This window comes from Neophocaena asiaeorientalis, unplaced genomic scaffold (assembly GCF_003031525.2).
Source record: "Neophocaena asiaeorientalis asiaeorientalis breed wild unplaced genomic scaffold, Neophocaena_asiaeorientalis_V1.1 scaffold134, whole genome shotgun sequence".
NCBI classification, from domain to species: Eukaryota; Metazoa; Chordata; class Mammalia; order Artiodactyla; family Phocoenidae; genus Neophocaena; species Neophocaena asiaeorientalis.
The window spans coordinates 3,822,353-3,847,325 of record NW_020185339.1 but is presented as its reverse complement, the minus strand read 5'-3'; the positions used below and the strand labels follow the sequence as shown (position 1 = coordinate 3,847,325).

Here is a 24,973-nt window from a genome sequence, read left to right as displayed (position 1 = left end):
CCATAAGAATAATAAAAATCCCAGACGTAACAAATATAAACAATACTATGCAACTGGTATGAAATGTTAGCCAAGATGAAGGGACCAAACCAATTTCTATATGACATGTATTGCCTTTAAGAACAAAATTATTACTAAGGACGGTGTTGTGAACATAAAATTAATCTTCTTAGTCCAAGTTTATAAAATGTAAGGTAGATAAATTATATCATCTCTTTTTCCCCTCTGAAATTTTTGGACTGCTTATAGATCAGTTATAGATTTGCATGGACCACTAATGATAAACATAGCACACTTTACCACAGAGTTCGTAAGATATATTTATAATGCCTATACAATGTCTCCATATTTCTTTTCATTTTTTTTCTTACTCCCATCCTCTTTTTCCTTACCAAGGTCTTTAAAGAAGAAGGCCTGTGTGTTTATGTGAACAGATATCTACATCGCACTTACATCTCCAGCATCAGCTTCTCCTCTAAGCTTCAGACTTAGATACCTGCCAGACATCTCTACGTGGATGTCTGAAAAGGACCATCAATTTACTATGCCCAGAACAGAGCTCTTGCATAGTCTTCTCCAAACCTGGTCCACCCCCAGAGATTCCCACCTCATTATATCACCACTGATCCGATTGTTCAAGTCCAAACCTAAGAATCCATTGAGACGCCTCTCTCTCATCCATATATCCAATATGTCAATGCTTTTTGCCTTTATTCTCAAAAACATACATATTGAACCTGACAACTCCCCACTACGTGCACTGCTGTCACTTTGGTCCAGGCTGCCATCATCTCATCTCTTACGTGACCTACTCCTTATTACTGGCCTCTCTTATTTCTACTCTTGCACAGACACTTGTATTCTCTCAGTAGTCAGAGGAACATTTTTAAAAAGCTAATCAGGTGAGGTCAAAACTCTCCAAGGGCTTCTTATCATGCTTAGGATAGAGTCCAGTGTTCTTACCATGGCCTGCGAGGCCTTGTGTGATCTGCTCTCCAGCTGCCTCTAGGAAGCCTACCTTCCTTATTTCACTGTTCTTTCCATGGACTGAGATAATTCTTGCCTCTTTTTTTTCACTTGTGATTTCCTCTGCCTGGAACACTATACCCCCGATACCTGTGTGACTTGTTCCTTCAGTTAGGTTATTTTCTGACCACCCTAATTTAATAGAGCCCTACCCGTACTCCCTTAATCCTGCTTTATTTCTCTCCATAGTCTTGTCACTTTCTGATATTGTATTATATATTTATTTATCATCATTTTCTCACTGGAATGTAAGTTCCATAAAAGTAGAGACTTTGCACTGATCACAAGCCAAATTCCCAGTGAGCAGAGAGAGATATTTGATGGTTCCTATTCTTTAGTTAGTTCTGTGGAAATAGAAAGGTGATAGGATATCTAAGATGAAAAGTCAGCCACCAAATCTCAGGGGAGTAGCACTCTGTGAAAGATAGGGGACTTAGCCTTAGTCTACAGTGAGTACAGGAGGCCTGTGGAGTTTCTACATATCTTATACCTTTCCCACTGAGCAGCTGATAGCCGAAAATTCATACACTTTGAGGAATTTTCTTTCAGTCTTCGGTCAAATTCATCGATTAAAGTTTAGAGATAGGGGACTTCCCTGGTGGCGCAGTGGTTAAGAATCTGCCTGCCAATGCAGGGGACATGGGTTCAAGCCCTGGTCTGGGAAGATCCCACATGCCACGGAGCAACTAAGCCCGTGCACAACTACTGAGCCTGCACTCTAGAGCTCTCAAGCCACAACTACTGAGCCTGTATGCCACAAGTACTGAAGCCCGTGCACCTAGAGTCCATGCTCCACAACAAGAGAAGCCATCGAGTGAGAAGCCCATGCACCGCAACGAAGAGTAGCCCCCGCTCACTGCAACTAGAGAAAGCCTGCGTGCAACAACGAAGACCCAACACAGCCAAAATAAATAAATTAATTAATTAATTTTAAAAAAAAGCTTAGAGATAGAATTATGGTTATTTCCTTAAGCTGCATTCATTATAAACAAAAATTAAGTAGTTAACACCTTCACTTAATAAAGATTTAGCACAAGCACAGTCTAAGTCAAATCCCAGCAAAATCCAAATATTAACCTCATTGGGTAGGCTACGGTTTCAATATGTAGTGAGAGAGGTCTTGTGTGTCTCTGCCTTAGGCACTTGAGGTTTTTTCACTTAGTGACAACACATAAACTAGCACTGTTAAGGCACAGAATGTGCGTTACCCACAAGTAGAGTTGCAAAGAGGAAGGGAGGCTGATGCAAGCATTCCTTGAGAGGTGCATGCCCTCTGCTACAACAAACTTTCCTGGTAGTCACTGGGTTCAGCTGGCTTTGGAGAGGATGACAGTACTTAATTCACTACTGGGGACTTCTAGCAGGACAAATATTTTGGATATATGGACTTTAAGTGCTAATTAATGAATTATTATTTAGTACCTGATAGGGAAGGGGTGATGGGCTTACTGAATAAAACAATGTAGTGTATATATCTTAAGTGAACATCTTGTAACCAGTGAAATACATTAATTGATTAGTCAATTCCACCACCAGTCAATAAAAAATTCAAATAGTCATTTTAAACACACTTGTTTCACCTCAGGCTTCTTGAAACTGTTAACCAGGAAAGCATTATAAAGATTTGTTGAAGGGCGTATCAGCCTGTTCAATTTCCCCTTATTGCACTAGACAGTAATGTCTGGATAACTATAACTTTGGTCAGTAGGAGGTTACGCTTTCAGATTTACCTGAGGAAGATTTAGCTGAGTGTTCTTTTAAGAAAAGCTCAGTCCCCATTAATCATGACTATTTCTACCCGAATTTCCAGATGACTTCACGTGACTACTAAATAGTTTAGACTACACGCCAGAGTCCCCTGCTGAGGCAGTCACTTCATTGGTACCGTAAGATCAACATTTGGTTTTATATGAATGCATAAATCCTAACTGAATCTAATTTTGGAATTTAGCAGACTAAATTATTTTTATCATCTGTCCAAGCAGTTAGAAAGCTAAGATGCAGTTACAATCTTAACTATTTCAACTGTTTGTGTGGAAAAGACATCTTTTCTATTCAGAAGACATATGGCAGAATATAGTTATTAAAATCTTAGTCTCATACCTCTCGAATAGCAGTACAAAACTCACTCTGGAGCACTTTTTTGAGGGACTGTAGCTTGTGCACTGGTACTTCTCCAGATTCCTGCAGTTTTTCCAGTAATTCAATTGCTCTGGCAACATCTGAATGAAAAAAAAAAAAAAATCAAAATGGAGAGACATGGAGTAAACTGAATCTCATCACCGAAGTACCATCATTTCAGTGACAATGAAAACAGTGACAATGAAAGGTAAGTGGAATTAATTGCAAAATGAGAATTTACAATTCATAGCTTATTGATCTCATCTTTTGATAAAAGGTCATTTAAATCTGTTCCACACAATTTGTCCCTTAATACATCTTCCTTAATGGCATTTCTCATAAGTTACTTCTTGTCACACAAATTAGTTTGAATATTCTTTCAGGAAAGAAGAGCAGGAAGCATGTCTTTTGTGTATTCTGATACCCCAATAACCAAATGAATCCTGTGAATTTTACCTCTGAGATGCTTTTTTCAGGTTTTCTTTTCGCATTCCACATTGACCACACCTGCATTTTTACAGTTATTAGTATGACGATTTCATTAATGTGCATCTTCTCCACTTGTGGATAAACTCCTTGAGGGTAAGAACTTAATTGGGTTTATTCATCACTGCAGCCCCAGAGTCTGGTGTAATTTATGTGGTTAACACCAGGCTATGGTCATTTAAGTTTTAAGGCCCCCCTTTATCTTGGGAACAATTAAATCATACTAAGGATAACCAGCCTAATAATGCTAGGAAATTGGGCCTTATGGACAGTGCCAATATATAATTTCCCTGAAAGATAAGGACCAGTAGAGAACAGACTAAGTCAGATGACCTGGGGGTATACTGGGCCGCACCTAATGGAAGAATAAAATTAATTCTTACTTATGACTTCAAAAATACTGCTAGCTATGTTATTCGCACTTTGCCTGTTTTACCAGATTGTTGTTTCTTGCGTTACCAAACGTGTCAATGAGCCTCTGACAAAAATATACAGCTCTATATGAGATCGATGATTTTAACAGTGTAACTCCAGATATGGCAAGATGCAACAAGAGGGGATTTTTTCCTGGACTGCAACAGACTAGTAAGACAGACGGTCCAGAGACTTTTGGCTACTGTTAATAAGGTCTAGTCCAATAATAGCACACAGAGTGGCCTATCAACAAAATCTTCGCCATACCTGGGAATGAGCATTCCTAGCACTGTGGAAGAAAATGGTCATGAAATACCTCTCAAACCATGGTCGAATTTATGACAGTGAGGGGGCCCTGTCACCTACAAACTGGCACTTGCCATCTACCTCCACAAGGATCAAACTATGAGCTGCTGCAGCTGCTGACCTTCAACACCCCCTGAAAGGAGTTCAAGGTGGAGGTCGATAATGAGGCCCTCTGTGCTTTGGGAAAAACTGGCAGAACAGGTCTTTAGATAGTTAGATACTTTCAGGAGAAGATTTTATGAGCCCAGTTCTTGCATCTCCTCGTATCTAGAAAAGCATTAAAATCCTTCATGGTGGTGTCTGCTCCTCGTGACTAGCAGTAATTTTCACAGGACCAGCAGAAACCTTCTCCAAAAAGTAAGAGCTTGATGGCATGTATTCCCCCTCCACAAAAATCACATATACATTGACCTTCCCTCATACCTCTTTGGAGCAGTTTCTCAGAACTATGTGGAATGCTGTCTCCCGGGCTATAGTCCTCATTTTGCCCCAAATAAAACTCACACAAACACAAACACACACACACACACACACACACACACACACACACACACACACGTTAATATATCAAGAAACACAGTCTCTTATAGCCATAGCTTTAAAATTCCCAGGATGGTCGTGTATTGCCAAAAGAAAATGATATGATGAAGGCTATTTTAAAAATACTTATGGTGGGGCTTCCCTGGTGGCGCAGTGGTTGAGAGTCCGCCTGCCGATGCAGAGGACACGGGTTCGTGCCCCAGTCCGGGAAGATCCCACATGCCGCGGAGCAGCTGGCCCCGTGAGCCATGGCCGCTGAGCCTGCGTGTCCGGAGCCTGTGCTCCGCAACGGGAGAGGCCACAGCAGTGAGAGGCCCGCGTACCGCAAAAAAATAATAATAATAATACTTATGGTGATCTCTTCTACCTCTCTTGCTGTAGTCAATAACTCACTGAAAAGTCACTTAGGCATTTATGTATAGAATAGATTTTCAATTCCTAAGTGATTAACTCCAGAAAGTATCCCGTATCCCTGCCATCAGATTATAAATTCATCCATCCATCCATCCCTCAATTTGTGTTCCTATTAAACTTGGCACTAGCTTAACAAGACACACTTCTGAATTCACAGCTAAATGAGAAAAAAACATAACAGTATAGCTACCTATAATAAAATTTCTACCACCTCTGAATTAGGGTGAGGTTGGTATAGGTTTATGTATCTAACCAAAGAAAATAACCCAAAAGTAACTTTAATGGAGACTCCTTTGACGTACTGCCAACTGATTGCCAATCTTAGCCCAAGGAAGCATAAATCTTGAAATCAGTAAGACACTGCCACTTTCAAAAGTCTGTCCTTTGTTACATAAACTGAAAGTCAACATGGTCAACTGTACCACACCAGCAACATCCACAATCAGTAAGATACCAAGCTAAGAATTGTATGCATTTCTAACTGCATGAAAGACTCTAGATGCCAACAGGCACTTGGGACTCTCATCATGTTTAAAACTGTGCTCATCATATTTTTTTCCTGAAATTAGCTCTTCTCTTCTTATATTCCATATTTCTATTAATAGCATCTCCATCCAGCCTGTCTTCCAAGCTAGACCATGGCATCATCTTTCAGATTCACCCCCACATGCAATTAGTCAGTAAGTGCTGCAGGTTCTATCTCAAAATGTCTTTTGAATGGAAACCCTTTGCTTCATTACTTCTCTCCTGAGGTACTGGAACATCTCCTAACTGTTCTTTAAGTGGCTTTTCTTTTACAGTCCACTGTCTACTCTGCTCCCAGAGTGATAAAGCTCATTATCATACTCTCTTGCATAAAACCTTCTCTGGCTTCCTACTGCCTAAAGGGTGAAGTTCGGACCACTCAGGGCTACATACAAAGCCCTTAACAACCAGCCTCTTATGACTCATCTCTAGAAACCTCCTCCTGCCCATCCTATACGTTGACCATCCACAATTTTCACTATTCTAGGACATGCCACAGGAACACCATGTCTCTGTGACTTTGTACATATCATCCCCTGTTCCTGGAATGCATTTAATTTATTCATCCAATAGTGCCAGGCACGAGAGACACTGTGGTAATAGAGACAGACGGGTGCTCTTGCTTTCATGGCATTTATAGGTCTGACGGATCACAGATACCCAACAGAGAGGGCATGAGCTATGCAGCTCTACAGGCTAGTACATGGATGTCTAACCAATACATTTATCATCATCCAGGAGGTCAGGGAGGAGCTCTCTGTGAAAGTAACAGCTAAGCAGAGCCCTGGGTAGGAGGTACAGGTGAGGAAAAGGAGAAAAAAAGTTCCAGGCAAATAAGTGCGGATTGAAGTCTTACCAAGAGAGCGTGGGGCATTCACAGAACTGAGAGTTCAGTATGGCTGAAGTTGAAACCAGGCCAAGAGTAGCAAGAGATGCAGTAGAGAGAAATCATATCATGGAGGGTGTGTTAGGTCATGTAGGGAAGACTTGGCTTAAATAGCATCTCCTTAGGCATGTCTTCCCTGACCCTCCAAGGCTGATTTAGTTGCTATCATAGCCATGATCCCACAGTCCTCTGTTCACTTATCCATTGTAATAATTACTACTCTCTGCTATAGTTCTTTTTGCATATATGTCTCCATCCTTCACCCTTGCAAATATATTAGCTTCGTGAGGTCAGGAACAGTATTTATTTGTTATTGTATCCATAGTTCAACGAGGAGTACTTGACAGATATTAGGTGTTTATATTTGTTGAATGAATGATGGATTAATTAATGAGACTAGCTAGGAAGGCAGGGGTTAGAGGTCTATGTCTAGGTGGACATATAACTAACTTCTCCTGAGACGAAACCTCCAGATCACTATCAGCCATGATCAAGACTGGCTTGGGTCTGGTGTGGGGGGAAAGGACTCAAGCCTGAATCTGTAGGCTAAAGGGTATCACGTGACTGAACTAGAAGAAGTTCAGAAAAGCTGAAAGTGACTATTCAGGAGTTCTCACCCTGGACTGCACTTTAAAATTACCCGGAATACATTTAAAAATTATTTATTTATTCCCCCATTTTATTGAGATATAATTGACATATAACACTGTATTAGTTTAAGTGTACAACATAATGATTTGATATATGTATACAGAAAAATGATTACCACAATAAGTTATTAATGCCTGAGACTCACCCCAAATGAATTTAACCAAAATATACGGAACAGTGGTTCTCAACCTTGGCTGCAGACTGGAACCACCTGGGGAGCTTTAAAACCCTTGGATACCTGGGTCTCACCCCAGAGATTCCAGTGAGATTGGCATAGGGGGAGGCCTAGGCATTAGGCTTTTGAAAGCCCTCAAGGTGATGCTGAAGTGCAGCCATGGTTGAGAACCACTGGTCTAGTTGGCATGGGTAGTTTTATAGCCCTATTTAATTCAAATGTGCATGCAGGGTTAAGAACCTCTGCTACAAATCAATGATTCTAAAACATGAGTGTGCCTAAGAATTACCTGCGGAAATGTATTAAAATGTAGGTTCCTGACCCCTCACCCCACTTGAGGGAGGTTGATTCAGGAGGTATGAGGATAAGGTCCAGGAATTTGCCTTTTAAACAAATGATTCAAGTGATTCTAAAGTAGTTTCACAGATCCCATTTCAAGAGATAGTGAACAAAACGATGGTTCAGGTTTCTTTCAGCCCCAGCATTCCAGAAACACTTGCATTTTCTATTATTCTTTGATACCCTGTAGAACAGGATACTGAATGGGATTCTTCTGGGAGTCTCAGAATTATTGACAAAAGTTCATGAATGAAAGTAATTAGTGTTAAGTACCAGCCCCATCCTGAAACAATGCTCCTAGCAAAGGCTGCTCACCTGGATCACCTATGGAGTTTTAAAACCAGCCTGCTTCCCCAGACCAATTATTCAAAATCTCTAAATGTCAGATCCAGTCATGAGGTTTTGTTTGTTTCTTTGTTCTTAAGCTTCCAGATGGTTCCTATGACCATCCAAAGTTGAGAAATAAAGTTCAAAAAAGAGCGATCTAAGAAATTAGACACTATCCACCATATTAAGACTTATTCAAAGCTGGACCGGTCCTGTTATGTAATGTAATACCATAGGCCTTTTCCAGTCCTTATTAAGAGGTACCTGTGGGATTTCCCTGGTGGCGCAGTGGTTAAGAATCCGCCTGCTAACGCAGGGGACACAGGTTCGAGCCCTGGTGCGGGAAGATCCCACATGCCAGGGAGCAACTAAGCCCGTGTGCCACAACTACTGAGCCTGGGCTCTAGAGCCTACGAGCCACAACTACTGAAGCCCGCATTCCTAGAGCCCATGCTCCCACAACGAGAGGCCACTGCAGTGAGAAGCCCACGCACCGCAACGAAGAGTAGCCCCCGCTCGCTGCAACTAGAGAAAGCTCACGCACAGCAAGGAAGACTCAACACAGCCAAAAATAAATAAATTGATTTTAAAAAAAAAGATTTAACTGTGAGATGAAAGAAAATTCATGAAAAATTGTTAAGTCATTAACTTTGGACAGAATACTGTCTTTCGCTTCTCTTCCATTAACCAAGCGAGGAGTGTTCCAAATAGAACCAATTGTAGCCATTGGGGGTTGCCTACAGAGGGAGACTAGAATCCCTTTCCTGGTGACACAGGCAGCGGACATGGTGATCTGCCTGCCCTCTGCCTATCTGATCAGAGGGAGAGAACTGGAGAGCAGTGGCACTAGAGCATGAACCATCTTGCTGGCATCTACCCAGGGGAATCTAGCAGTATGAGGTCATGGGGTATGTGGCAGTTGGTAAAAGCCAAAAGAAGTCTAAAAACTAAGAGTGAGTGAGATCAGGTCCCTCCAGCCCAGGCCTGGCTGGTGCTGCAAAGATGTGGTGAGTGATACGTTGGATGTTAGACTGGAGCTTAAAATGAAATTCTCATTCCCTTTAGCTCTGTAAAAGCACCAGAAACCTGCAAGCCAAGGTCTGGAAGGAAGCAAAAGAAGCCTTTGAGTAAGTAAAATACTTGTTCTTAAGATGATTGCGGTAAAGTGTGTGTAGTTTATTTATGAGTTCCCTTAGGGCTCTCACTGAGAACCTCACACTTGTTTTATGAAACTATTCTACAAAATTTGGTTACTAATACAGAAGTCTGGGTTTAGCAGGACAGCTCAGATTAGAAGAAATATTAGATAACGACTGGGCAGGCTGCTTGACAAACACAATGAAGGCAAGAAGATCTCACAATTTTTTTCTGAAATGGACTCGTCCTCTGGTCTGCCAACTCTCGAGCTCATACTTCCACCACCTATCCCTAACCACTGGACTGCCAGGGAGTTCTCTGGAGAGCATTTAAATGATAGGGAAGAGTGTTTCTCAGCCTTGGCTACCCACTGGAATCACCTGGGTTAACCGAAAAACAAAACAAAACAAAAAACAGATACCTAGATCCTACCTACATATATTTCTGATTTCATTGTTCTGGGATATGGTCTGGGCATTAGTATCGTCAGAGCGCTCCCTAGAGATATAATGCATGACCATGCTGAGAATCACTGATATGGCCTCTCAAGGTACACCCCAGGAAATCTAATAACAATGTTACTTATTGCTGTCACGTACAGCAATTGCTAATTGCTCTCACGTACAGTGTTTAGTATGCATAAATTTTAAACATTTTCCTTCTCTTAGCACTATGAAGTAGGTACTATTATCTCCATTTTACAGAAAAGGAAACTGAGACCTATAGAGTTAAAATTACTTCTCTGAGGAAAGAGCTAGTAAGTTGTAGAGTTAGGATTTGAATCCTGGCAATATGGCTCTAGAATCTGGACTATATTTGAGATGTATCTCAAGAATCTATATTGTTAAAATCATTCCCAGCACCACTTCTCCAACATTATTAACAGAGATTATGCTAATCTGATCAACAAATCCTTGCTTGAGGGCTGAAAACAGTGGTTCTCAAATTTTAGTCAACAACAACAACAAAATAACCCTGGACCATTTATTAAAAATTAAGATTAAAAAAAAGAGGCTGAGGGTGAAGCTTTGAAATTTGCTCTTTTAGTAGTCATCTCAGATGGTGCTGACGCAGAAAGTGGTTCACAAATGCACTTTAAGGTTACTGATAGTTCAATATGTGATCCAGAATAAAATGAGTTAAAGGCCATCATTTATTCATTGTTTACTTGCCTTACTTAGCTCATCTTATAAAATCCTCAAAAATATATAAAAGGATTACTACTGTTCCTATTGTATAGTTAAAAACAAAATAAAACAAAACAAAACACCAACTAAGGCTCAGAAAGATGAATTATCTGACTCAAGGTTACACAGCTAGTAGGGCCAGGATTTAAGACCAGAGGTGTTTGACTCCAGTGCCCATGCTCTTATTTATTTCTCTATCCTGCCATGGAAAAGGGATTAGAAATAAAACAATAAAGGTATGGCAAACTTATTTTTTAAATATAGCATCATCGCAAACTGAGGCAAACAGATATAACACTGCCCAAAGTCCTGGAAGGTAACCCTTCAATACATTACAGTATAATCAATGTGCTCATATTGATAACATGTTTTTTTTTTGCGGTACGCGGGCCTCTCACTGTTGTGGCCTCTCCCGCTGCGGAGCACAGGTTCCGGACGCGCAGGCTCAGCGGCCATGGCTCACGGGCCCAGCCACTCCACGGCATGTGGGATCCTCCCGGACCGGGGCACGAACCCATGTCCCCTGCATCGGCAGGCGGACTCTCAACCACTGCGCTACCAGGGAAGCCCCTTGATAACATATTTTAATAATTAAAAATGACCAAATTATCATCAACTGCCTGATGATAGTAAGATAACATATTCTGGAAAGACTTCCTTTAAAATAGTTGAACATTATAACCAAAAACAATAAAATATTGGAACTTAAGTGAAATGAACTTCCAATCATCTGGAAGAGTCCAATTATCATCTTCTCTTTCCTTAATGATGACTTTTTATTAACTTGGTTAACATTTAGACTGCAGAATTTAACCCATGACTCATCTGCATCTGGAACTTGGATGAAGATAGAGCTGGGTCATTTAAGGCATACTGTCCACTAATTCCATAAAAATTTATTGAGTACTATGGCAAACAATATGAATGATCTACCCCAGAGTCATCTAAAACCCTCATATCCCTTGCCTCCTTCTACTACAAAAGCTGGAAAGCAATCATACTTCTCTTTCCAGACTCTTCTGTCATTTGGCCAAGTTGTTGTAAGTGTAAAGTCACTGGGTATGGCTTCCAGGAAGGCTTTTTTTTTTGTGGTACACGGGCCTCTCACTGCTGTGGCCTCTCCCGTTGCGGAGCACAGGCTCCAGACGTGCAGGCTCAGCGGCCATGGCTCACGGACCTAGCCCCTCCGCGGCATGTGGAGTCTTCCCGGACCGGGGCACGAACCCATGTCCCCTGCATCGGCAGGCAGACTCTCAACCACTGCGCCACCAGGGAAGCCCCAGGCAGGCTTTTTAGATGAACAAAATGCTGGCGTATGCTTCAGCTTTTTGGTCTTCGAACCCTTACTCTTTCCCCATTCTCTTGCCAGCCTTAAATGTGCCTAGAGGTGAATCAGCCATTTTGTGATCATGAAAATGGCTGTCACACGCTAAGGCAGGTGGAGTAGGAAGAAGGAAGGGGCCTAGCCCCTGATGTCATCACTGAGCTGTGTACTGGCCTTGAACTGTGCAACCCCATGATTCTTGTCTATGAGACAAATATATGCTTTACTGTCTGGTTCCCTGTGACTTGCAACCAAATACAAACTAATACCAGAGGAAATGACTTTAAAGGCACTATCCTAGCAGGGATAAGGTTGACGTTATTGAGAAACTGGAGTCACATATGGTGGTCCTTTGAATAAGATAACCATGGAAAGCCGCTCTGGTTAGGTGACATTGGACTGAGACTTGAATATTGATAACAAGCCAGCCATATGAAAATCCGAAGGAGGAATATCTGAAGAGAATAGCAAGGGCAAAGACCCTAAACTGAGGGGAGCAAGCCTACATATTGGAAGAACAGACAAAACCAGTGTCAGTGGAGCACAGTGTGTAAGGCAGAGAGCAATAGCAGCAGTGGTGTACTGGTAAATGATTAACAACCCGCTCGACAAAACACATGGACAAAACAGAAAAAGCCCTCATTTGTAGCGTTTTCTGATTTCTGTAGTGTAAATACTGCTACCGTGACCAGTTTCAAGCTACCAACATGATACCACTGGCTTGAAAAATTCTTGACTACTCAACACTCAGCTCTCACAAGGCAGAAAGTACCAATTACGGCACACCACTGTATAGGAAACAAAGTTTGAGAAGTAAACAGGGGTTAGATTTTATAAGAGCAGTGGTTGAGAATCTGCCTGCTAATGCAGGGGAAATGGGTTCGAGCCCTGGTCTGGGAAGATCCCACATGCCGCGGAGCAACTAGGCCTGTGAGCCACAACTACTGAGCCTGCGCGTCTGGAGCCTGTGCTCCGCAACAAGAGAGGCCACGATAGTGAGAGGCCCCGTGCACCGTGATGAAGAGTGGCCCCGGCTTGTCACAACTAGAGAAAGCCCTCACACAGAAACGAAGACCCAACACAGAAAAAATAAATTAATTAATAAACTCCTACCCCCAACATCTAAAAAAAAGAAGGCTATATTTTGGTGTAATTACTAAAGAAAGCCATTGAAGAGTTTTGGGCAGAAGAATGATATGATTTGGTTCACATTTTATAAATATCATTATGACTACTGTTTGAAATGTTAATTCCAGTGGGTCAAGGATATACACAGGAAACCAGTTAGGAAGAAGGCTATTACAGTGGTCTTGGCAAGAAATGGTGAAAGCTTCAATTAAATGGTGGCAGCGGGGATGCCAAGGCGCGGACAGCACAGGTGGGGAGAAGAGGAACCAGTACCCCGAGGAGGTGCACAGCTGTATGATGAGGTCTCAAAAGAATGTCTCTTCAGCAGAAAAGGATTTATTAGTGAATACAGTCACATGCCTTGGCCTGTTCCATCAATAATTGTGTCTGCCTCTTTACCCATAAGCAGATGGTGTCAACAAATTGAACAAGTAACCAGAATAACAAGGGAGAAGAAAAGTATCAGCACCCTGAAGACAGAATGATTTTAAAAGCACATAATAAGAGTGTGGAACTTTCTCCTGTTAGTCTCTTCCTATCCATATAAGATCCCTCTATCCAGCGTCAATTAGGGATGATATAAAATATTTTAGCACTGCACCAAGCAGTTGGAGAATATGGATATAAACCTAAAAGTCAGAGACCTGAGAAGTATAAAATGTGGTAATACTGATTATATACAGTGATTGTGAGGTCTGAAGGAGAATGTAATTAAGATGAGATTTTCATATAGAGGACCTGGCACATGAACTATACCTGACATCTATACCATCTTTTCTTTTAACCCTTTCTTTCTGTGGGTCCTCACTTCCTGTTCTATTAGTGGAAATATTTGAAGAGGAAATGTTAAATTATAGGAATGAAACTATGCTACTCAAATTTCCTTTGAAAAGCTGACTAGAGGTCCTCTTTTTCAAGACATACTTGACCCACAGAGTTTAAGGAAAATGGCTATGGACAACTAAATCTAGCTGTAAGTTAGTATTTCATGTACAGTATTGTAGAAGTCATTATTAAGTCTACATTTTAAATAGTGTACATGAAATACTGACTGATTACTAGCTTCATGATGTATCTAAAAACTGGACCAAAGAATGCTCAGTTTAAAAATCTCATGCTGCACAACAGAGCATGTGTACCAACAAATGAAAATAAATGGCCAATAATGCTTCGCACTTGCATTGCTCTGATATGAAAGGAAATTCTGTCAATTTACAAGTAATAATGAGACATGACAACCATTGTGTTCTTCTCATCTGACACTCATCTCTGGATCCACCCACGACTTGCCATGTTCCTTAGAGGCACACTAATTGGTAAACCTTAGGACTAGCTCAATTTAAATGTGCTCAAATTAAAAGCTTAGTATGCTGTGAAAAAGAATCCCAATTTATGTTTATTATCAAAAGCTGAATGAATTCTCTTTCTAGGATTTGGGACGACACTGAAGTGCATCACAGAAGTCTGACAATACTAGAATTTTTAAATCATGAATCTCAAATTGTTTGCCAAACCTACTGCAACCAGAAGAACACTTTACGCTACAAAATGAAAAGCTGTAGTTGCTGAGAGATTCTCTGAAGTGGCCTGTACCTGTTTCATGTGAAAGAGATTACTTACCCAATAAACAAATCGTTAAGTATACAAAGCTTAAGATACAGCTTTGTTAAACAATCCCTGTTACGTGGTCTGAATGAGTAACGTGTTCCCAGTTTTTAGAGGAACTATATTCAACGTTTTCTTTTTCTTTCCTTCCTCTTCCTTTTTTAAAAAAAATTCATCTAATTTTCCCAAGCAGCTAAAATTGAAGCTTGATTCGCCTACCATCACCTGAGACCTCAGGAAATCAGGAGTTTCAACTTCCTTTTTTGTTTGTGCTTTCTTTTATCTCATATTTGATGTCTTTCCTTTTCTTCTATATTTTCACCTCACGTTTCTTTTTAATCTTGCATCCATGTCTTTACATAATGACAGCCAACTATAACCTTAGTCCTAATGACAGTGAAATTAGTTCATCTCATTTTCTGTTTCCAGCCTTCTTGGCAACGACACAAATGAACACCTGACTTGATCGTGTTTGGAGAATCTATGAGAAATTAGACCTGGCCAAAATGTAATCTGTTTTTGCATGTCTGAAAGAAGTTGAACAAACTACTGCCCTCTTTTACGCTAAATACTAAAACACCTGTATCCTGTTAATTTTTGTATGCGCCATTATATCCAATCCAGAATCATGACAATTGTAGGCCCTTAAAAACTGGTTGTTGAGTACAATTGATTGTACGGAATTAAATGTTATTGTTATATTATACAAGTATTATGTACTTATATATACCTATATAAATACTATATACAAGTATTTGTCTTCACTAGTTAACAGTGATACTATATCAAGCCCAATTTGACAAGATTTGGATTTCTTACAAAATGTGAATTCTGAGAAAATTAGGATTTAAGGGACTAGACTCCATCTTTTTATAATAATCAACTTTAACCTTCTACAAGTGAGTGGAGTAAGAACCATGGGTATGACTTGGAAAGTGGATCAGAGTTTATTTTAGCACTCATGAAAATTTTTAGGGAAGCCTTATTTTCAACTCTCTGGGAGGTATTTCAAAGTACATTGTCCAAACTACATTTTGTATGCAGACAAATTGTTTCTAAAATTTCTTAGACAATGAATACAATGAGCATTTCTTCATTAGCCAGTTAAGTGCTGGGAGTATAGCTGTAGGAATACAACTACCACGTACAGATTAGCAAGATGATACCTCAACACTGCATCACCAGCGACCCAGCCTGTCCATCCACACTATGCTTTATTTACACTTCATCTACAGCCTCAACTGATTTTAGATGCACTTGATGAAAGAACAAAACACTTTTCAGAGCTTTAAATTTAACTCTTAATTGAAGTCTATATATTTTACCTTCCCTTCCATACATAACTCCTTATCTGTCTAACGTTTTCTCAATAAAAGTTAGTTAAATAATTATTGTCTGGCATCTTAAAATACTAGACACAAAAAGATATGGATCCTTAGGCTCTCTGAGTTTTAGTATTTCCCTGGCTTAGTACATAAAACATAACCAAGCTTTTACACTGGTAGTGATTCCACCTGTGTATATTGTCAAATTGGAATTTTTTTTCCTGGTAATTATTACTAGGACATCCCAATCGCCTTTTTCATATTGCTCAGGAAATTGGAAGGGAAAATTTTATCAGGAAATTGCTGGAGAGACACCCAATCAAGTTTGGTGTTTTCAAAGAGCTCATTATAAAGAAACCTTACAAATTTACCTTTTCATGTCCTCAAATATCTCCTATACTAGAGAATGGATGAATGTTTTTATCTAAACTGACACTTGGATAAATTACTCTGCTATCAAGCTACTTAATAATGTTTCCTCTGTTACCTTATCACTACTATATCATACTATGACTCAGTTGCTTAGTTACTTTGAGAATTGTATAGTGAGGTTAGTGCAGTGCTATCTGTGTCTTTAAAAGATGATTAGAGGACAAAGTGAAGCTTGGTGTTTGCAGAAATTGCTATGGTGAATAGTTGTTGAGAACATGACTACTATCAAGCTGTGCAAAACATGATTTAAAGTTCCAAATAAAAATCGTGAAATAATGAGTTTCTCCTCATTACATTAGATTCCCTGGGGCTGCTTTGTCAGACTTTCAATTGATGTTTCTTTTATAAAACAAATCTTGGGAATAGAGGAGGAGGAAAAATCATTGTTTAGTAACTTACTGTATTTGCATAGCAAATAGTAACTAATGAAGTGTTATTTAGTCATAAGTACAGTTAAATAAATTTAAAGATGACAAAAAACAAACTTGAATGCCTTTTTCCCCTAATTACAAAATAAATTCACTTCTTGGGGAGGTTTATAGGGTAAATATAAATTCCAGTCCTATGCTTTAGATATTTTTCTTTGTTTAAAAAATATGAAAACATTTTAATTTATGTTATATCAAGACTATCACTAATCATTCTTTCTAAGATGCCCACTCTGTGCCATGGTTCTTTCATAGTACCGTCCATCTTTGTTTCCTAGTACTTATTATTGTAATTGTACATTTATCTCCGTGACTCTTTGACTACTACCTCTCTCCTGTAGATTGTAAGCTTCATGAGAACAAGAACCATGACTGTTTTTTGTTCTCCTTTGATGTCCATGCCCAGCTGAAGGCCTGTAACAGGGCAGGTACTCATTAAATATTTACTGAATAAATAAATGAGCCAAAAGAAAATACCTGCCCAGAGATGGAGGAAATATTTTGGAGTAGTGTTGACTTGCTCTATGCTATTCAACACACACTACACAAAAGACTGTTCATTGACTCTGTAACCATAACTCAATTGCTGTATGCATGAAAATGTATCAGAAACTTTTTTTTTTTTAATTTATTTATTTATTTATTTTTGGCTGCACTGAGTCTTCGTTGCTGTGCATGGGCTTTTCTCTAGTTGTGGAGAGTGGAGGCTATTTTTTGTTGTGGTGTGCGGGCTTCTCATTGTGGTGGCTTTTCTTGTTGTGGAGCACAGGCTCTAGGCACGCGGGCTTCAGTAGTTGTGGCTTGCAGCCTTACTTGCTCCACGGCATGTGGAATCTTCCCGGGCCGGGGCTTGAACCCATGTCCCCTGCGTTGGCAGGCGGATTCTTAACCACTGCACCACCAGGGAAGTCCCAGAAACATTTTTTAAGTGTAATTTTAAGGAAGTTCTAGGAGATGAAGTTTGGAGGTTCGGTTGTAGACTCTAAGCATGAGGAGTTAAGTTTAAAATTCACAAATAAAACATTTATTTGGATAAAAACAGATGCTACAACTTCATATTAGATTAAAAATAACTTAATATTTTCTTGTCAGATGAAAAAAATTTAATCCCATAGACCACTAGATGTCCTTAAAATTATACTTGTACCTTTTCTAGTTCGCGAGTCATTAGGATCTGACTCAAAACAAACAGGCAAATGCAATAAACTCGAAATGACTTGTTCAACAAGGTCCTGAATTTATAGTAAATAGCTGGGTTTTGCTCCATTTGAGAGAAGATTAAATAAGCTTAGCTTTATCTCTTGAATAAGCTAATATCCCAATACTTAAATCTGAGTATGAATTCACATTTTTTAATGCAGAACAAGCTACTCATACATAAACAAGTTTAATTTGAAAGGCATTATTTTTCAAGTGGCCTTAACATAAGCCACTCTTGCCATAGTTTACTGAGTAGTTTTATCTTACCTTTAATTATACGTACTCTGAATACCTTAACTCAGGTGCGAGAACGTCATCACATTCTAATAATACTTTAAACGCATTTATTTTTGTTACATTTATCAAGGATATCTCTAACAGGTAAGGAAAAAGATTAACATGTCTCTCTTAGGGATCCTTTTTCTTCTACATGCATCTCAGTGTCAACACTTATTAATGCATATAAACGATGCAAAAGAAAAGAGGAAATTATGTTGGTTTATTAAGTGCGGATAGAGGTAGCCTTACTATTTTTATCTGACATTTCAATAATAGAACGCCAGTTAAAATGCCATAGAAGTCTGAAAGCAGTGACTGAGAAAAACACATTGTTGGGCTTCCCTGGTGGTGCAGTGGTTGAGAGTCAGCCTGCTGATGCAGGGGACACGGGTTTGTGCCCCCGTCCGGGAAGATCCCACATGCCGTGGAGCGGCTGGGCCTGTGAGCCATGGCCGCTGAGCCTGCGCATCCGGTAAAAAAAAAAAAAAAAAAAAAAAAAAAAAAAAAGAAAAACACATTGCTTACCTGAAAATCATTGTGTATTTAAAGGCATTATGCTCTTCTTATGTATGGGGGTAGATGATGTACTTAACATGTGACTGTCAAAGTCAAGGAACATTTTAAACTAAATTAGATATGAAATCAATATGGCTATTTTTATCATGAATCATAGACTTCCTTTAAAACTACATTCTAGAGAAAACATATATATATATATATATTTTTTTTTAAATTGAACAGTTCTTAAAAGTTACTCAAGCCAGTCTCCTGAGAAATGCAAAAAGAAATCCTTCATGTGAATTGAACCATTACCATACCAGGTGAATAGAAAATAGTAAAATTCAAATAAGCATTTTAGGAATTCCAAAATATGAATAAGTGTTATTTCATTCCAAGAAAAAATAAGAATAAAAAATATGGGGGTTTTGGTGGAAAAAATCAAGACTTTATCGTTTTTATTTGCAATTAAAATGTCAAATGCAAGAATTCACATGGCAGGGAGTGAGTTGAAGAAAACACAGGTGCCTAATTCGCAAACTACAAAAACCAGTATAAAGATGACCATCTGGGGAGAGCTGGCTGACTTAATTTTCCTATGAGCTTACCGTCTGCTCCATATTTTTCTTCCAAACTCCCCATTCTGACCTTGAAAATGCATCTACATGTTTTGCTACATGCATTTCCTTCTAAACATAAATGCAGGTAGACTTAATTATGCAAAGGATATTAACACAACAAAGGACATATTGTGCTGTATTTTATTTTATCTCAGTTTTCTGATTTTTTTTTAAAAGGTTTTATTTCTGATGGTGATACTTTTTCAGCCTTTCAGCTGTTCTATAAATTCCTAGCAGTGGGATAGGGAGGGTGGGAGGGAGGGAGATGTAAGAGGGAAGAGATATGGGAACATATATATAGGTATAACTGATTCACTTAGTTATAAAGCAAAAACTAACATATCATTGTAAACCAATTATACTCCAATAAAGATATTTAAAAACATAAATAAATAAAAATAAATTCCTAGATATTCCATGATACACCTGCAAGTGCTGACAAGCACAGTTCTAAGCAACAACTGCTTCTTTTTTTTTTTTTTTTTTTTTGCGGTCCACGGGCCTCTCACTGCTGTGGCCTCTCTGGTTGCGGAGCACAGGCTCCGGACGCGCAGGCTCAGCGGCCATGGCTCACAGGCCCAGCCGCTCCACGGCATGTGGGATCTTTCCGGACCGGGGCACGGACCCGTGCCCCCTGCAACGGCAGGCAGACTCTCAACCAGCGCGCCACCAGGGAAGCACAACAACTGCTTCTCTGAGAGCAGTGGTTCACAAGGAGGCCCAGAAGGCAGATCTCTGAGAACGTCAAGGAGAGGAGTTGGAAACTAGGATTGTACTCCTTATGTGGATACAATGAATCATCACAGGGCAGATGACAAAGCTGAAACAGTGAGGAATTCCTGGCTTGTCACAATATACAGACTGCCCAAGTATGCTGAGGATGTCAGGATTTCTGAAGGAGGCATCACACTTTACTGACATGGGGAATTAACACTCTGAGCATAAAAACAGATTTTATACTGGTTTTCTTTTTATGTCTCAGTCTGAATACTGAAAATGATGCTTACTTTCAAGTGCTTACTTTCAAGCACTTGTTGCCGCATCGTTTCTAAAACTAGACTTTTGCTTTATCCCACATTTTTTTTTTCTGGAAAAAAAAATCTGTAGCTATCACTTCTTCAGTGTCCCTAATTCATGCTCTAATCATTTCAAGATTAGCCTCCTGCACTATATACATAGTATCTGCTCGCCTGAAACTTGTTTCCAGCCTTGAATTCTTTCCAGGTTAAAACCCTGATTTATACTTGGTTGTCCTTCAACATCTTAAAGTTCATCAAGTGCTAAGCTAAACTCATCAAGTGTGTGAATCCACATGTCTCCCCTTTGACTTTTTTCCTCTCCTCATTTTCATCATCTATTAGTCAGTAAGGCATGCCCATCATTATCTCATCCTTCCTTTTCATTCCTATAACTCTTCCTCAAATTCAGGTTAGGTCATCCAGATTACAACAATAATACAACAGTGGTCCAAAATTGTCAAACTGTTCCAAAGAATAATAAGATTCCTGGAACAAAGAGTTCCAGGATCTGCATATTCCGTATGACCTAGAGATTCACAAAGTATCTGAAAGGCTACAGTAAAGAAACATCTTATTAAGTTTGTTTAACCTGATGTTTGGGAAACCCAATATCTCCTAATTTATTTTACCATGGAAAGGTTTTCAAAGAGCATCCAATAAAATCTCCCAGAGTCATGTTTGTAAAACATTCTTCTTCCTCATAGATTCAATCCTGCAGCCAATTTTCATAGCAGCTAATAAATATACAGCTCAGATGATTTCACTTCCCTGCTCAAAATTTTCAAACACTCTCGCTTACCCATCAAATAAAGCTAAGCACCTCTATCTATCTGCAACCTACATGTTTAATCTGCTCTTTCATGACTTCGTTCATCTCTGTAGTTCACCAGACATCAAGCCTAGGATCTACTGTACTACAACCGCTCATCCTCAAACCAAATAAATGTGTTTCATTAAATAAATGTGTACCATCATTTAGCAATGAATCAACCTTTCACACAAAACTCTGGTACTGTGAACAGCTCTTTAAAGACTTAATGGCTTCCTGATGCTCTCCAAACTTAAACCAAAGTCTACTTTGCTAAAGCAAAATATATTTACTTTCTTCTCTCCATGATTTGAAAAACTCTGCTGTAGATAGTTACATGCACTGAATATTTTTAACAAATTAAATTGTCATTTTTGCATGGTTTTCCTGAAATAAAGGTGGTATGTGGTGCTTAGTATAATTGAGCCAGATGGGAAATTGGTAAGTAGATGTGGAATGATCATATTATCTGTGATCATTCCTTAACCAGTGTCAAAACACATATTCTTATCCAATTTTTAAAAAGTAACATCTATTGAAATGACTTCTAAACCTTAAAACATTTTAGGTTATAATTTTAACTGAAATGGTACTTACTGTTCAAGAAATACTCAGTTGCAATCTGCTTTGGGTCAAGCATTGGTACCAGGCAAAAAGCAGTCAACAAGATGGACACAGTTGTTACCACAGTGTGTACTTCTTACCAGGAGTTCCAGGCATGCTGAGAATTATATCTCCCTCCAGCTACTATGCTATTTCTCTGAAAGCAAAAGTTCTACAAAATGTTGTTCTTACCGTCCCTAAAATATCTCATCCTCTCCTGAGTCTACACCAATGAAGCTTTTACCTACTATTTCAAAAAAGTGTCAGGACCATCAATGACCTTCACACTGCTAATCGCAATGGTCAATTCCCAGACGAGGTCTTACCTCACCTGTTACCATTTCACACAGATAAGCCTTCCCAGCTTCTTAAAAGACTTCATTTACTTGGCCACTGATCACCACTGTCTTTTGCTTTTCCTCCCTGGCTGGTGCTTCCTCATCTTCTCAACCTTTAAGTGTTGTAATTACGCAGAGCTGAGTCATCAAACGTCCCATCTTTTCATCCTCCAGATGGCTTTAAATACCATCTATACGTTGATAATTCCCGTATTTATATCTCCATCCTGGACTCTTCCCTTGAGCTCCAGAGTTTTTATACAGCTGGCAACTCAAATTCTTCATTCTAGCGTCTAACTGATATCTCAACACATCCAAAATCGGTATTTCTCCTGGACGTAAACCCCTCCCCCTACGCTCTTCTGGAGTCTTTCCAATCTCAGGTGAAACTTCATCTTTTCAGGTTCTCAGACCAAACACTTGATTCTTCATCAACTGCTTTGTTTCTCCCACACCTTATACTCAAACCTGCACCAAATCCTGCAGGCTAAGTCTTCCAGGCGTGTCCAGAATTTGACCACTCATCACTACCTTTCCTGTTACTACCCGGATCCCTACCACCATCATCTCTGGTCTGGATTCTTTTATTTACTTCCCAACTAATCTAGCCCGTTCAAACTAAAAATCCCACCATCTGTGGCTTTAGTATCTTAGACTAAAAGCCAAAGTCCTCAAAATAGCAAGCGTCAGCCTCCTCCAGTCCGAGGGCGCGCTGGCCTACCTCCAGTGTTCGGCTGGGCTCCCGGAACGCGTCCAGGCCGCCGTCTTCCCGGGGGCGGCCAGGTGGCCCTCAGCGGCCGCAGTCACCATGTCCGGCGGCGGGTTCCCTACAGCTGCGTGGTGACCAGGCTGCCTGGGGCCCCCTGTCCCGACCGCCCCAGCAGCTCAGAAAGGAGCTGGGCGCAGACCTGCGGCGGTGGATGCTCTGCGGTGTCAGTCCCCAGGCTGGGACAACTGAACTGCCCCTCAAACAGATGGGCACCATCTTCGGAACCCCGGACGGAAGCGAAACCCCTCTAGGGTGTTCGGGGGCCCACCAGCCCGGTGGAGGGCGAGGCCTGGCGTCCCAGGGAATCACCAAGACTCCCAGCCCCCAGCCTCGGGTTGCAGTTCCTGGAGCGGCCTTGCGCCACCTCGTGGCTGCTCCCGGGGCTGCACCTTTAGGACGGCTTTCCTAGGACTGTCCATCCAGAACCCACACCCTGCGCCTTCCCCCTTGGCCCTGCCCATCCCAGAGATAACTGTAACAACTAAAATGACATCACTTGTCCAGAAAAAAACAACAACAACCCCAAAGCTCTTTGTCTTCATCTCTTTCTACCCTTTCCCTTGTTGACTGTGCCCCAGGCACAGGGCTCATTGCTGTTCCTAAAATACTTTCAGAACATTATTGCCTCAGGGCCTTTACCTTTGCTGTTTCCTCTGTGCTACTTTTCCCCAGTTATCCTCAGGGAAAACTCCTTATTTACTTATACAGTAAGTCCCCTACATACAAACCTTCAAGTTGCGAACTTTCAAAGATGCGAATGTGCATTCGCATGTCCAATCACGTAAGTTACTTCACGTGTCTGGGTTCCATTGTCACGTGCGTGCATCCTCCAGAAGTGGTTGTGCTTTTGTGTACTTTATTGTACAGTACTGTATAGAGTAGAGTAGTACAGTATCTTTATTTCAAGCCCAGGATGTCCGGAAACAAGCGTAAAAGCAGTGGTGACAGGTATTATAAACCTATTACAGAATAGTATGATATAGCCGATTGTGTTAGTTGGGTACCTGGCTAACTTTGTTGGACTTACGAACAAACTGGGCTTATGAACACACTCTTGGAACAGAACTCGTTTGTATGCAGGGGACTTACTGTATCTAATACATGAGGACTTCCCTGGATCCACCCCTACTTTCCTTGGCTCTGTCACCGCCGCCCCCCCACCCCCGCAAACCTGCTTCATGTTTCTTCAGATTACTTAAAATTATAGAAAGTACTATGTACTTATTTGTCTTGTCGTCCTCCACCTTCACCCCACTACAATATAAGCTTCACAAGAGTTGAAATTATGTCTGTGTTCGCTACATAGGACCTAGAACAGGAGTTGGGATATAGTAGGCACTCAAGAATTGAGTGAATAATTGGGTGAATTTACAAAAGGGCATTATAAGGTGCTATGGAAGCATAAAACAGAGGGAACTAAACTAGGCTCAGGGAACAAGAAAAGAGTTTTTGAGGAATCTGAAACCCAAATGCTAAAAAGACAAGTAGGAATTTGCCAAGAAACGGGAGGAAGAGGAAGGGAAGAGTTCTCCCCACAAAGAGAACAACATTGCCAAGATCCTGACTTTATTTAACAAATATTTATTAAACACCTGCAATGTGCCAGGCTGTGTTCTAGGTATTTGGGACATAAGTAGTAAAGGGGAAAGGCTATACATAAATAATTTTTGGCATATGATCAGTTAATAAAATTAAGAACATATTAAGATATATTTAAAATATTGGAAAATGGGAAGCCACTAAAAAGTTTAATGCAAGGAATGACATGATCAGATTAATATCTCAGAAAATCAAAACCAAACATAAGCCTTACCCCCAGTTCCTGGCTGTTTTAATACTTAACCAAGAAGAGCTTCCTTTCAGGTTCCACAGTCATTTCTAATATAAGCCCTTAGAATCAGATAAAGTGAAAATGGTGCTAATTATTTTCCTGTATGTGAATACAAAACAAAAAAAGTCTTATAAATAGAAGTTTTCAAGTTTTTCAAAACTTTAATATAATTTAATGTCATTTTATTTTAAAAAAATCTGCTTTTAGCATTCTTTTCTCATATTTTTCAGGA

At 40.0% G+C, this 24,973-nt stretch overlaps 1 protein-coding gene across 1 annotated transcript in view; it reads right to left on the bottom strand.

Annotated features, from left to right (window-relative positions):
• LIN7A (lin-7 cell polarity scaffold A) overlaps positions 1-24,973 on the bottom strand; it is a 132,144-nt gene that overhangs the window by 88,184 nt on the left and 18,987 nt on the right. Inside the window, 1 exon segment of the mRNA XM_024736441.1 lies at positions 3,130-3,248. Within this exon segment, the coding sequence (XP_024592209.1) occupies positions 3,130-3,248 (119 nt within the window).